This window comes from Perna viridis, chromosome 3 (assembly GCF_037379345.1).
Source record: "Perna viridis isolate PV_CMFRI_1.1 ecotype Kerala chromosome 3, ASM3737934v1, whole genome shotgun sequence".
Classification (NCBI taxonomy): Eukaryota; Metazoa; Mollusca; class Bivalvia; order Mytilida; family Mytilidae; genus Perna; species Perna viridis.
Window position 1 is genome coordinate 57320392 of NC_142447.1, and position 12808 is coordinate 57333199.

The following is a 12808-nucleotide window of genomic DNA, read 5'->3' on the forward strand; positions in this document are numbered from 1 at the left end:
CTCATAAGCAGTCTCTATAGCATTTCACTCCAGCATTTGTATGTGAAGAGCATTATTATCTTGAGACTAATGCCAAACATAACTAGAAAATCTATGAGGAAAGGTCACAAGGTCGAACCCCTATCCCCCAGAAACCATAGGGGATAACAGTGTAGCAGATTAACTATGACTATGTTGTTGATTAAGTCTGAAACCTTGTGCATCTCTGGGATACTAACACATCACAATAAATTTCAACCAATCTATATCAGAGAACTAAAAATTCACTGGAGGTATTGTCTTTTTCTTCCAACACTGATCAATTGGCAGAATATATTAGAACAAGGCAATTATAGAATGCACATACATGTACTGTAAATTCAGACAGTACTGTATAACAGGTAATTTTTGTGGGGTGCTAATTTTGGCACATTTAATGGTCTGTCTAAAAGCACCAAAATAAATTATGCAAAGTATTTACTCTGGGCTTAAGTACTCAGTGTTATCTGCCAAAATTAGAAATGCCAAAATTTTTCATATACCTTTTCCTATACGTTTTTTGGTTCAAAATTGTCAAATTTCAAACCTGCAATACAGTATTATTTTTTGTTCTTATAAATTAGAAACATTGTGACTGGATTGCAACAAGAAGTTGCACCTGTGTATACCCTCACTAGTACACTAAGTTGATATCAGAGAGCAACAAAAGTTGTTTATGACAAATGGTCTATATAAAGCCAAACACCATATCTGAAATCCACCATTACTTGGGAGCTGAGATTTTTGTGATGAAAATTTGGTCTATCATTCCATATGGTGAAAAATGGCAAAATTCCACAAAACAGAAGTTAATATCAACTAAAATTGTTTATAACATATGCCCTATCTATATAAAGACACACATCAAAGTTGATATCAATCCATCCATTGGGAGCCGAAAAATGGGCAGACAAACAGACCAAATGACAGACTGACAAGGTGATCAACAAATGTGGGGGTATAAAACAAAACTGTAACCACTAAAAGGCTATATTTTTATGTTATAATATGAGACTTCACTGAATAAGTATATAAGATAATTCTAAAAAAAAACATACTCTCAATCATAAATTTATAATTCCTGGTAATATCCAAGAATCTATCTGCTTTGTACTTGGTGACCTTTGCCCTTGGCATGTTGTCTATCTCCTTGACCATCTGATCAACAGTACTGGGAGTTATCTCTGCCATCTGTCTCAGACAAGCCACAGGGAAAATTGTAACAAAGTTACGAACATTGAACTCAGCAGCTGTAAAAAGAAATATGTTAACTGCAGTTGGTACAACAGATAAAAGTTTTACATGCATAATATTTATTAAAAGAAAATTGAGAAATAAAACTAATTTAATTTACAGTATCCAAAATCTACGTCTGAAACCTAAATAGTTTGGTCCTGTGACAACCTGCTTTTTTTTACTTCATTTTATGACAAAGATTATCAAAACAATGACATGGATAAAAACAAGTACTAAATAACACCCCCTTTAAAATGTTGACTTACCAATTTCTTTGGCCTTATCTGTAAGTTCATCGTAACATTTATCAATCAGATTCTGTTTCTCACTGACTGGTTCCTTGCCTATCTTGGCTACTTCCATTCTTCTACCACTTCCTTGTATTGGTAACTCAATCTGTATATAACAGAAATTGTGTCAGACAAACCAATGGTTGACATCAAAGGAGAAATCAATGGAGCTGACAAATACATATAAATATTCAGTGAACTAGAAAGTTGAATCACAAGCTATGTTATACATGTAAAGTTTGACAGGAAATGCTAACTACCATTATTCATACCATAGAACTACAACTAGCCATTATAGCTTCCAAGGTGTTCATAGTTCATTGTGTATAGGAGGTATAATTTTATCAGTATTTAATAACTACATGTATACAACATTATATTTACATGAATGAGGTAAAGAACCCACCTTAAGTTTGTTGTACATAACATCATTTGCTCTTCGCCCAAGTCTGACATAACAAGCTGCAGTATCAGCAGCAGTGATCTGTAAATCTTCAGCCAGTATAGACTCTATCACTAACTTTCTCAGTAAACGTTCAGCATCACCTCTACTATAACTTTTACCACGTCCGTGTAAACTAATCTTGTCATGTCCTGCATCACAGATCCTGGATGTCTTAGCACCTTCAAGTATTAATACATACTTGAACAAATTTCATAACATATATCAGACTTTTGTTCTTGATGAAATCGCAACTAATTACAAAGTCCAGCAGAACTCCCCTTACTCCAATACAATTTTACCTCGGATGAATGGAAACCTCGGATAACTTGAACATTTTTGCATGGTCCATTCGACTTCAACTTAATGAGGTTCGACTGTAGTTAAATTCCATGAAATGCTTGTTGTAGGCCCCTAATTCTAAAATGGTTGGAGCCATAACCCCTAAAATCAATACCTACCTTCCTTTTAAAGTTTGGAACCTTGTTATAAAATTTTATAAAGATCAACTAATACTCAAATTTTAACATGAATACCAAGTGCCTACAAACACAAAATACAATCCCAAATTATATCCAGTCATATTAAAAGTCATAGTGTTAAACTTTAAACACCCTAAATCTTCAGTGACAACTTCTTCTTTCTATTTATATTTTTATTTCCACCACACAATGATGAAATTCATTGTAAATACTATACATTTTTATATCTTAAAAACTTAAGAGTACCTCTGAATATTTCAACAAAATGTAAGAGGGTGTAGTTGTTGGATCTACTATTGCCTCCCATTGTAAGAGATTTCACAGCTTTAATTATTTCCTTCACATCCTCTGTAACATCTCTGATAGTGAAAGCACCCTGCAGATTAATGTAAAATGATTCATAGTTTTAATGAATTTTTACACATACTGAAAGTCTGTTTGAGCAATGTGTTATATCAATTTAAAATGAGAACATAATAACACATCTAACTGTTGTTTCTTCTTTGGATCATTTATTCGAATTGGAACTACTCAGCCTTTCTAGTTGCACACAAGAAAAACCTTGCACACCATTTAAAATTCAATACAAACATACTTGAATATGTATTGATGGTTTGATAACTTTTCTTTTAGTAACATTCAACTTCCAGTTTGTTTGTTTACATTACACAATCTCTTTTTCTCACACAAAAAATCTGTCATTCCATATTAAGTGTCAGTCTGTTTAAGGATCAAGCAGTGGGTGAAACATGGTATGAAAAAAAAACATCATTTTCACTGAAGAAGACTTTGGTAGGACTTATCATCAGGATCATTTCAGCAATCGAAAGTTTCTTTCTATCTATTATAGTTTTCAAGATAATGACTGAAAACTGTGAAAAAAAAACCATTAAAAAACTTAATTTTTCATCTTTCGAGGGCAATAACTCATACAAGGAGTTGTCTGACAACTTTGAACCCTGGAGACTTTTGTTTTAATATGGATCATTTCAGCAATTGAAGGAATTCTGCTAAATCTAACAGTTTTAGAGTTACAATATGTGAAAAAACTACTGTCTGACCCCTATGTTCTATTTTTAGTAACAACTCCCATGTTTCTCCACAGATCAAAAATCCCCACATCAGTTCTATGCAGGATACCCCAAGGAACATTCATACCAAGTTTGGTTCCAACTGGTCAAGTAGTTTCAGAGAAGATTTTTGAAAGAAATAACATTAAGAACAGCTAAAAAACATCCAAAACAGGCATTAACTCCAATATGGCTTAACAAATTAAAATGAAAATTTGACCAGATAGAACTCATCATGCTGAACACTTTTACTAAGTCAGAATTTGGCTAAACCTAACTGTTTTGGAGGTATATGCGAAAAACTACTATCTGACCCCTATGTAATATTTTCAGTAACGGCAGCCATATTTTATGAAGGATCAAAAATCCCCATCTCAGTTCTATGAAGGATACCCCAAGGAATATTCATACCAATTTTGGTTCCAATTGGTCAAGTAGTGTCAGAAAAGAAAATTTTTAAAAAGAAATAACATCAACATGAGGCTCCCAGGAGCCTGAATCTCTCATCAGGTTAAATTTTGCCTTTAAAGGGCAATAAATTTAACAAGTTGTCCAACAATTTTAACTAAAGAAGACTTTGGTAGGACTTATCATAAGGATCATTTTACTAACTGAAAGTTTCTTTCTGTCATAGTTCTCAAGATATTGGCTGAACATTGTAAAAAAAAAAAAACAACATAATTTTTCCCTTTTCAAGGGTAATAACTCTTACAATAAATCTTTTATCCCCGGAGATTTTTGTAGGCCTTAAAATAAGGATCATTTCAGCAATTAAAAGAACATTCATACCAAGTTTGGTTCTAATTGGTCAAGTAGCGTCTGAGGAGAAGATTTTTGAAAGAAATATAACAGCAAAAAACATTAAAAAGGGCAATAAATCAAACATGACTTAATGGATTAAAACAAAAATTTGACCACATTTAGATTTAACCATAATGAACACTTTTACTATGTCAGAATTTAGCTAAACCTAACAGTTTTGGAGATATGTGTGAAAAACTACTGTCTGACCTATGTTCTATTCTTAGTAAAAAAAAAAATGCTATGAAAATATTTTCCCAGCCCAGCACTTGTATCTAACAGGTGTACTTGATCCATAGTTTCATTGGAGGATGAGATCCTCAGTTTTATTTCTCAACTGTGTACTTGATCCATAGTTTCATTGGAGTATGAGATCCTCAGTTTTATTTCTGTGTACTTTAGTTTGTTTAAATTTGATCATTGACATTTGAATTGTTCAAACCTTGATTTTAATTAGTTTCACTTTAAATCTATATTTAGTAAATATTAAGGTGGCTGTATTTATATTTAAATAAATCACACTTTAAAATTTACAGATTAATGTGAAAGTTTAGATACTGTTACAATTATTACAGCTCAGGGGTAATTTGTGCTTCAAGAAATCAAGTCCATTCACAGATTGTTACCATTTCATATGGAGCTAACAAATCACAAATTTTCCCAAAGATCAATTAAATAAATCTAACCTTGGAAACACAGTTATCACAGATAGAGCCTCTAAACACATTACAAGTTTCTGTATCAAAATCATGTTCTCCAAAGTAATGAAGAAGTTGAGCTCTACGGCAGTCTGCTACATTCTCACAATACTGAACCATCCTGAACAAGTTATCGATGTGAACTTTCTTGGAATCCCAACTTCCTGGACTTTTATCCACTGAAATAGACATACACTAAAATAACTTTCATTAAATAAAATAGAAATACAAAAATAACACCATCTAATCATCTTATAACATATTAGATGTTTTAACTTCAAAACATCAACTTTCTTGATGTATATCTGCATCTAAACCTTCCTATAGAGTATCACGAAAAACCATTGTTTAGGAGATGTATCAATTAGCAGTGAGCAAATCAATCAATACGTTAATCATCCAATAATAGATATCTTTCATTATGCATCTAAAATTTCATCAAAATTCATTGAGCTGTTTAGGTTGATTTACAAACTGTTGACATATGAAAAACATAAAGTTTGATTAACATCTTTGCAGGCACCATCCCTAAGGCACATTATTATATGATGCCTAACCTTCCTATAAAGTTCAATCAGAAACAAAACAGTGGTTTAAGAGTAGTGCTGAACTACTGTGAACAAATCAATACCCTGAAGTTTGATTATTTTCCTCAATGCATGCCCTCATATAATACCCAACTCTCATCTAAATCTGTTCAACAGTTCAGGAGGAGTTAGACTTACAAGATATCAATTATCATCAAGATACTATCAGCAATTTAAGAGAGTGCTTATATGGACAGACAAAACAGAAGAATAAGCATATGTATATATCCCAAATCTTTGTTTGCAGGGGGTACATTAACTCATTACAAAGAATGAAATTTGTGCATTGGTATGGCTTTTTATTGAATTCTTTAGAACACGCATATAACATGTATGTCCAAAACTAAGCATCTTTACATACAATTAATTTTTTACAATTCAAATTTTCTTAAAAATCTTTTTAGAATTTGATGTACAGTTACAAACCTACACTTGATTTTACAAAACATTAAGGGATTTATATTGATCATAAGATATTGTACACAACTTCTTCCCCTGGGCCCCATTATCCTTAATTAACACTTAAATAAAACTTACTGTCAATAATTCTTCTGAGTCTTTTAACATCTTGATAGTTGTAGAACAGCATGCAGTGAGCTAGAAGTCCATCCCTGCCAGCTCGTCCTGCCTCTTGGTAATACCCCTCAACTGACTTAGGCAGTGAATAATGGATTACAAACCGTACATCTGCTTTATCAATACCCATACCAAATGCTATGGTAGCACAAATTACCTACAAATGTATCATTTTTTTTAACCAATCAATACAATTTGATAACTAATACATATCAGTTATCTTTTCAAAGCAGATAGAGTATTAAAATCCTCAAAAACTTTTTTCTAATTTCTCATGTAAGTTTTCTTAACTTTGTTTGACATTAATAATTCTGTTATTTTTAGACCCTGTTTGATTCTACTTGAGTTTCATGCTCAACTTTGATCAATACTGTACCTGAAGACTTGGTACTTAAATACCTCAATTTCTATCCTACGTCATACTTGCTTACCTTACACCTATATCCATTGAGCCATTGTTCCTGCACAGAGATACGTTCTCCATCACTTAGTCCTGCATGGTATGATACAGCCTGTATTCCAGCTTTACTCAAATTACCAGCAACAGTATCACATTCATTCCTTATAATAACATTGAAACAAAACCTCATTTATTGTTACTACTTATCATAAAACTTCTTTTCCTAAATTGTCAAATTCTATTCATTACAATGGATTTACAATGAAAAAAGTTTAGACACGCTTGCATGATTTCCTACCAGAAGGACTTATAATGTGGAGTGTTTGCTAAGCTGTAAATTGATTATTTTAAATCTATATTCATTTTCTACAAACAATGTTACAACACTGAGACAGAATCTATTTCTGTGGGCCCAACCATTTTTTGCTCTACCTTAAAATCAAAAGCCTATACTGAATGACAAAAAGTTAAAGGCTGGAAAATTTTATTAGACATACATGTATCTATCAAAAAGTACAGGCCACAAACTCTAATCAAAGCAAAGTACCAGAAAAAATAATAAATATGCATATACATGTATAAATATTCCTTACAGATACCTTGAAAGACAATAGACAATACCACATTTTCCAGGAAACCTCTCTTTAATGATTTTGATGATATCAGCAGTTAAAGTAGAAGGTTTCTTCGTCTCCACAGAAAACTTCAGATTAGGTCTGTTAAAACTCTGTACAAACCTTAAATAACAACAACAATAACTTTAAAGGCTAATATAATTATTCAAATGACACTGAAAGCTGTATCACAATATCATCAGTATTCCTTACGATACCTAGAGATTTGGTCTACATTATTGAGAATTAATAAAAACTAGACAGTGATGCCCCTGCACTTCACAATTGTTTAGCCAAAACACTGAGAAGTATCCTAGAGACATCTCAGTGTCTGGAAAACAATTATGATGTCACATTAAAGACCTAGGCAACACAATACATAAACCGCTTTTCACTGAGCTGCTGAGGATAGTTTTTATCACTTCTCCAATTATTTGCAAAAACTGGAAAACACCACCCTTTTTATGTTATGAATAAATTTCCATAACCCAAAAAACTTTTGCAAAGAAATATTTAAAAAAAACTGAAGGAAGCTTCCCATTATGGATGTAATATATAAACATTTTATAAGCTGGTGCAAGTATTATGAGTGAAAACTTGTAGGACAAATGACAGGAGAAAACAACACGCCTCTGAAATTTTAGCTGTGGGGCATAAAAAATTGTATGAGAAATAAACATGTTCAGGAAGGAATATGTCTCCAACCATCAAAGAAACATAAAAAAAAAAAAAACAAAGAAAACATATAAATACATGTATATAAACGTACCACTTAGGATTTTTCATTGCGAGTTGATGTATAATATCTTTCCTAACTCTGGGTGTTGCTGTAGCTGTCAATGCCATTACTGGTACACCTGGGTACTTATGTTTCAATACATTCAGTTTCTTATAATCAGGACGGAAATCATGTCCCCACTAAAATATCAATTCATTCATGAAGGTTATGCTTGGCTTCTCACATGTTTTGGCAATCATATATTTAAAATCAATGCTTACATGCTACAAGATTCAACAAATGAGAACTTACAACATGTGTACAAACAGTCTTAAGCAGAAGTTGCTGTGTATTGTTTACTTCTGATAGGTACCCAGTAAATCTTTAAAAATAAAACTGTTTATAGAAAGCTGAATTTTTACATCTATACAACCTAATTGTATTATCGTACACTCCATACCTGACTAACACAATGAGCTTCATCTATAACAAATCTAGCTAACTGTCCCCTCTGGTGGAGATTCTGGAAACAACTTATTAACTTTCCACTAGCTGATATCTAGAAATAAGTTTTATGGTAGACAAATACTGATCAATCTAAAAATATTTCGACAAATATTGATCAATCTAAAAATGTTTAGACAATTACTGACCAATCTAGAAATGTTTAGACAAATAATGATCAATCTGAAAATGTCTTTTTTTTAATAACGTACTGTAATAAAAAATATTGAAAACATAACAGCCTAGCAGGTAATTCAAGTATCTAAAGGTTTACAAAAGTTTTTAAAATTTATTTCAAAACTTTTATGTTTAAGATTTAAATACCTTTTCTGGAGTAACATAGAGTAAAGTAATTCCAGGCTGTCTACAGTGAAGTTTCTTGTATATAAAGGCTGTCTGTTGTTCATCTATGTCAGATGTCAACTGTGCAGCAGGTATCTGTAAATATCAAACCCATATATTATTCAATGTACAAGTGTTAATTAAAAAGTTTTTTGCACAAATACTGCAAACAAATTTTTGTGAATATTGTGAGAAGGACTTTAAAATATGTGATAAATCGGTTAATATGTGGTCCTTTTAATATTGCCCTTGTTATCGTCCCTCTGGGGGTATATCACAATCTCAGGTTTATAACAAAGGTAATATTAAAAGATCCAAGCATTAATCTATAAATATATCTTTAAGAGTATTAGTTGTGATATTAGATAGCTGCTAAACTGGATTGACATCTTAAACTGAGGAAATAAGTTGGTATTGTACTTAGGTTATTTAACAAGTATACTTGTGTTTCTAAATAATTCACCAAACCGAAAAAAGAAAAGGGGTAAAAAAGTGTGAAAAAATCTCACAATAGAAAATTCTTTTCTAATTTTTTTTCCAAATTACATATTTATATCAATAGTTCTGATACAAACCTCCATAGAATTGAGTCTTGTGACTTGGTCTTGTATCAATGCTTTAAGGGGTGATATGATAACAGATACTCCACCATTTACTAATGCAGGCAGCTGGTAACACAAACTTTTACCTCCACCTAAAAATCAATTTCATATACTGTGAAAGTACTTACATGGATACCAATTTTTGTGGATTAGGGAAGAAACACAAGTTCGTGGATTCTTGAATTCGTGGTTTTGAGGTTTTTAATGTTCACATAGAGGGGATTCTCCTTTTCGTTGGAAACCAAATTTCGTTATTTGGCCTACCCACGAAAACCACGAAAATTGGTACCCCACAAATAATAGTACTTTCACAGTAAAAACTGGACCAAACATCAGTATATTAATCAGGTCAAATTGGTCTTTTTATAGCATAACATATCATTATCATAATAACTAAACATTTTCTATGTTTAGATTGATAAAGAAGTTTTTAAGATTATTTATAATACCAGATTCATAAATTTTGAATACGATAACAAATAAATCAGAAATTTTCAAAGTATGTCAAAACAATAGAATTGTAGATAATTTTGGACCATTACCTGTAGGCATAAGTATGAAGCAATCATTTCCAAGTAAAGCAGCATTGATGGCAGCTAGCTGATTATGTCGGAATTCTCTGAGACCAAAGACAGTCGTGAATACTTTCATCATCTCCTTACAGTGAGGGAATTCAAAGGAATCAAAGATCTTATTCTCATCATCTCTCTTCTTTTGAGCACTTTTCTGTACAATGGATGCTGTAATATTATAATGATTTTTTATTCATAATATTTAACAGAATTCAAATACTTCAAAATCTATTGATATATAGTTTTGCTTGGATATCTTCATAGCTCAATATGATTACCTGATTACAAAAGACATCACTAACAAGTTATCATGTTCATGTGCTAGATAATATGTTTACATAATAAATTCAACCTAATAATATTTGCAAAGGCACAACTTCTGACTGTAGCCATCAAACTAGTCAATATTCAGTACATTATCAAACAGATTATTTGTTTCTTTTTGTTTAAAATATACAACTACATGAGTAAATCTTTGCTTCAAAAGAAGACATTTTACACACTTATGCATGCAATGCCTGGTGAAATATTCTGAAGTAGCAGAATTCTTGAAAGACAAATGCAGTCCACTAGAAAATTGTAATAAATCCTACATTTTGAGTCAAAAAATCTTAAGATATTGTGTTAATTTTTTATATTACAAAACACAATGTGAAAAAAACATCATTCTGAGTACTGGCATAGTGACTTTTCATATCATATTATTATTATTGTATAAGTAGGCACTTGTCGTGATCCCTACATAGAATATTAATTAGGTAAATACACATGTTGTGTTAATTAGGTTAATACACATGTTGTTTTAATTAGGTTAATACATGTGTTGTGTTAATTAGGATAACACACATGTTGTATTAATTAAATACATGCATTGTGTTAATTAGGTTAATACATGCTGTATTAATTAGGTTAACACATGATGTATTAATTAGGTTAATACATGCTGTATTAATTAGGTTAATACATGCATTGTGTTAATTAGGTTAATACATGTGTTGTGTTAATACATGTGTTGTATTAATTAAGTTAATACACACATAAAGTAGGATAAGTGAAACTATTATTGTCAGTACATACTGTTTACACTGGAAGTTGATGCATTTGGGGAGTTTCTATTTAATGTGTCTCCTAACAAACCTAAAAAAGGGTTAAACATTAGCACAGTCACAGCTCACATAACACACTGTTTTTTCTTTAAATAGTAGGGTTCCACAAATTTCAAATAAGCATCTGCTTCTGTAACAAAACAAATCTTTCAGGAAAATTAATTTTTCAACTTGTCATAAGAAAAGTGGAGCATAATAAATAACTCAGATATTCACTTGGACTGGTGATAGGGAATCCTAGCAAGTACAACAAAGCAGTTACTTATCAAATAGAAGCTTTCATTATACAGTGATAAATATTCCCTTCTTCATCTTGCACAGAAAAGTTTGTATTACTGTATTGAAAATACAAGATGGTTGGTGTCAATCATTCCCAAACTGATCTTCCAGATGGATATTAATATTGATAAATATAGAAAGAATGAAACTGAAAGAAAAAGTAATTCAAAAGTGAGATGTACTAGTTCTCATTCATATTATTTCCAACAAAAGTAAGAAAAGTAAATGTTACAATAAATAAATTCATTTACTGCACTTCTGCAGTTATGACTTCATAAAGGCTTCGAGATTAAATAAAAAGATATCACTGATTATCTAAACCTCAAAATCAACAAAAACGATTTTGCCGTCTACTTTGACATTGGCGCCGGCTATTTTGTTGCTCCAAAAAAAAAAAAAATTAGGTATCTTTTGGTAAATGAAGGCCCTCAAATATGCCACCTACTTTAAAGCTCATTGAGAACCCTGCCTTCGTGAGGGCGCTCATACACCCCACACGTCCACAAGTTGGATATTCAAGTAAATTGGTTCATAAGAGAAATACATGTAGAAGGACCCTGATAAAAAATGAATTAGAGTGTTTTTTCTGGCATTAGAAAAGATTGAAACTAAATAAAATTCAAAAAAGATTATTGAAAAAGATTTTTTTCTTTATCTTCTAACTACGTTCTGTTACTCAGAATGGTAGTTTCAAACTACAGACTGTGATTTCTTTGAGTTTTAATTAATCCAAAGTAAATATCATCAAAACCGAACAAAATGCACACATGACCTGTAACTTATCATGGTGAACTAATATACCAAAAATCATGTCATAATCTGCAAGCGTTTCGAAAAAAAGTCTGAAAAACGGTTATTTCTGTGAATTTAGCCAAGTTCAAGGCACATAATTTCAGTAAAATTCATCAGAGCGGAACCAAACACAAACTTGTCCTGTAACTTATCATGGTGAATTTATATCTTAAAAACTAGTCAATATCTGCAAGCATTTAGAAAAAAAGTCCAGAAACCTGTTATTTCTCTTAGTTCAAGGCCCGTAATTTCAGTAAAAATCTTCGGAGCAGAACGAAAGTTACACTTGACCTGTAACTTGTGAACATATATACCAAAATCTCGTAAATTTCTGCAAGTGTTTCAAAAAAATTCCGGAAAACAATATACCCTCCAGTTGTGTGGGGTGTAATAAAGGGTATTCCAATCTATGAGACATACATGTACTTGCATAAGTTTTTGTAAAGTAAAAGTTTTATGCCTCACATAACATTCAACTTAACAGTCTATTTATCTCTATATGCATGCAATAACCCTGTATTATGTGAGTATGTGAAATAGTTAAGGAATTAGCCTTCCCTTGATTGAATGACCATTACCTGATGCCTTAGGTAGTCAACGGGGCAATCATTAAGGAGATATGTATTTTAATCAAAGTTTGGTAAAAGTTTTAAATCACTCTTTGTAACTTGTCATTTTA

General features: G+C 31.7%; 1 protein-coding gene across 3 annotated transcripts in view; it reads right to left on the bottom strand.

Moving 5' to 3' along the window:
• The window catches only part of LOC148623054 (uncharacterized), a 28588-nt gene that overhangs the window by 722 nt on the left and 15058 nt on the right, over positions 1-12808 (bottom strand). For 2 of the 3 annotated variants that reach the window (XM_088573544.1, XM_088573543.1), the window contains exons 11-24: positions 11030-11089; positions 9923-10120; positions 9354-9472; positions 8761-8874; positions 8393-8491; positions 7984-8132; positions 7200-7337; positions 6632-6761; positions 6162-6357; positions 5026-5216; positions 2715-2844; positions 1951-2168; positions 1521-1650; positions 1077-1268 (exon numbers count right to left, since the gene is read on the bottom strand). In XM_088573544.1, the coding sequence (XP_088429670.1) occupies positions 1077-1268; positions 1521-1650; positions 1951-2168; positions 2715-2844; positions 5026-5216; positions 6162-6357; positions 6632-6761; positions 7200-7337; positions 7984-8132; positions 8393-8491; positions 8761-8874; positions 9354-9472; positions 9923-10120; positions 11030-11089 (2064 nt within the window). The remainder of the gene's footprint in view (positions 1-1076; positions 1269-1520; positions 1651-1950; positions 2169-2714; positions 2845-5025; positions 5217-6161; positions 6358-6631; positions 6762-7199; positions 7338-7983; positions 8133-8392; positions 8492-8760; positions 8875-9353; positions 9473-9922; positions 10121-11029; positions 11090-12808) is intronic. The other variant, XM_088573546.1, reaches the window with a different exon arrangement.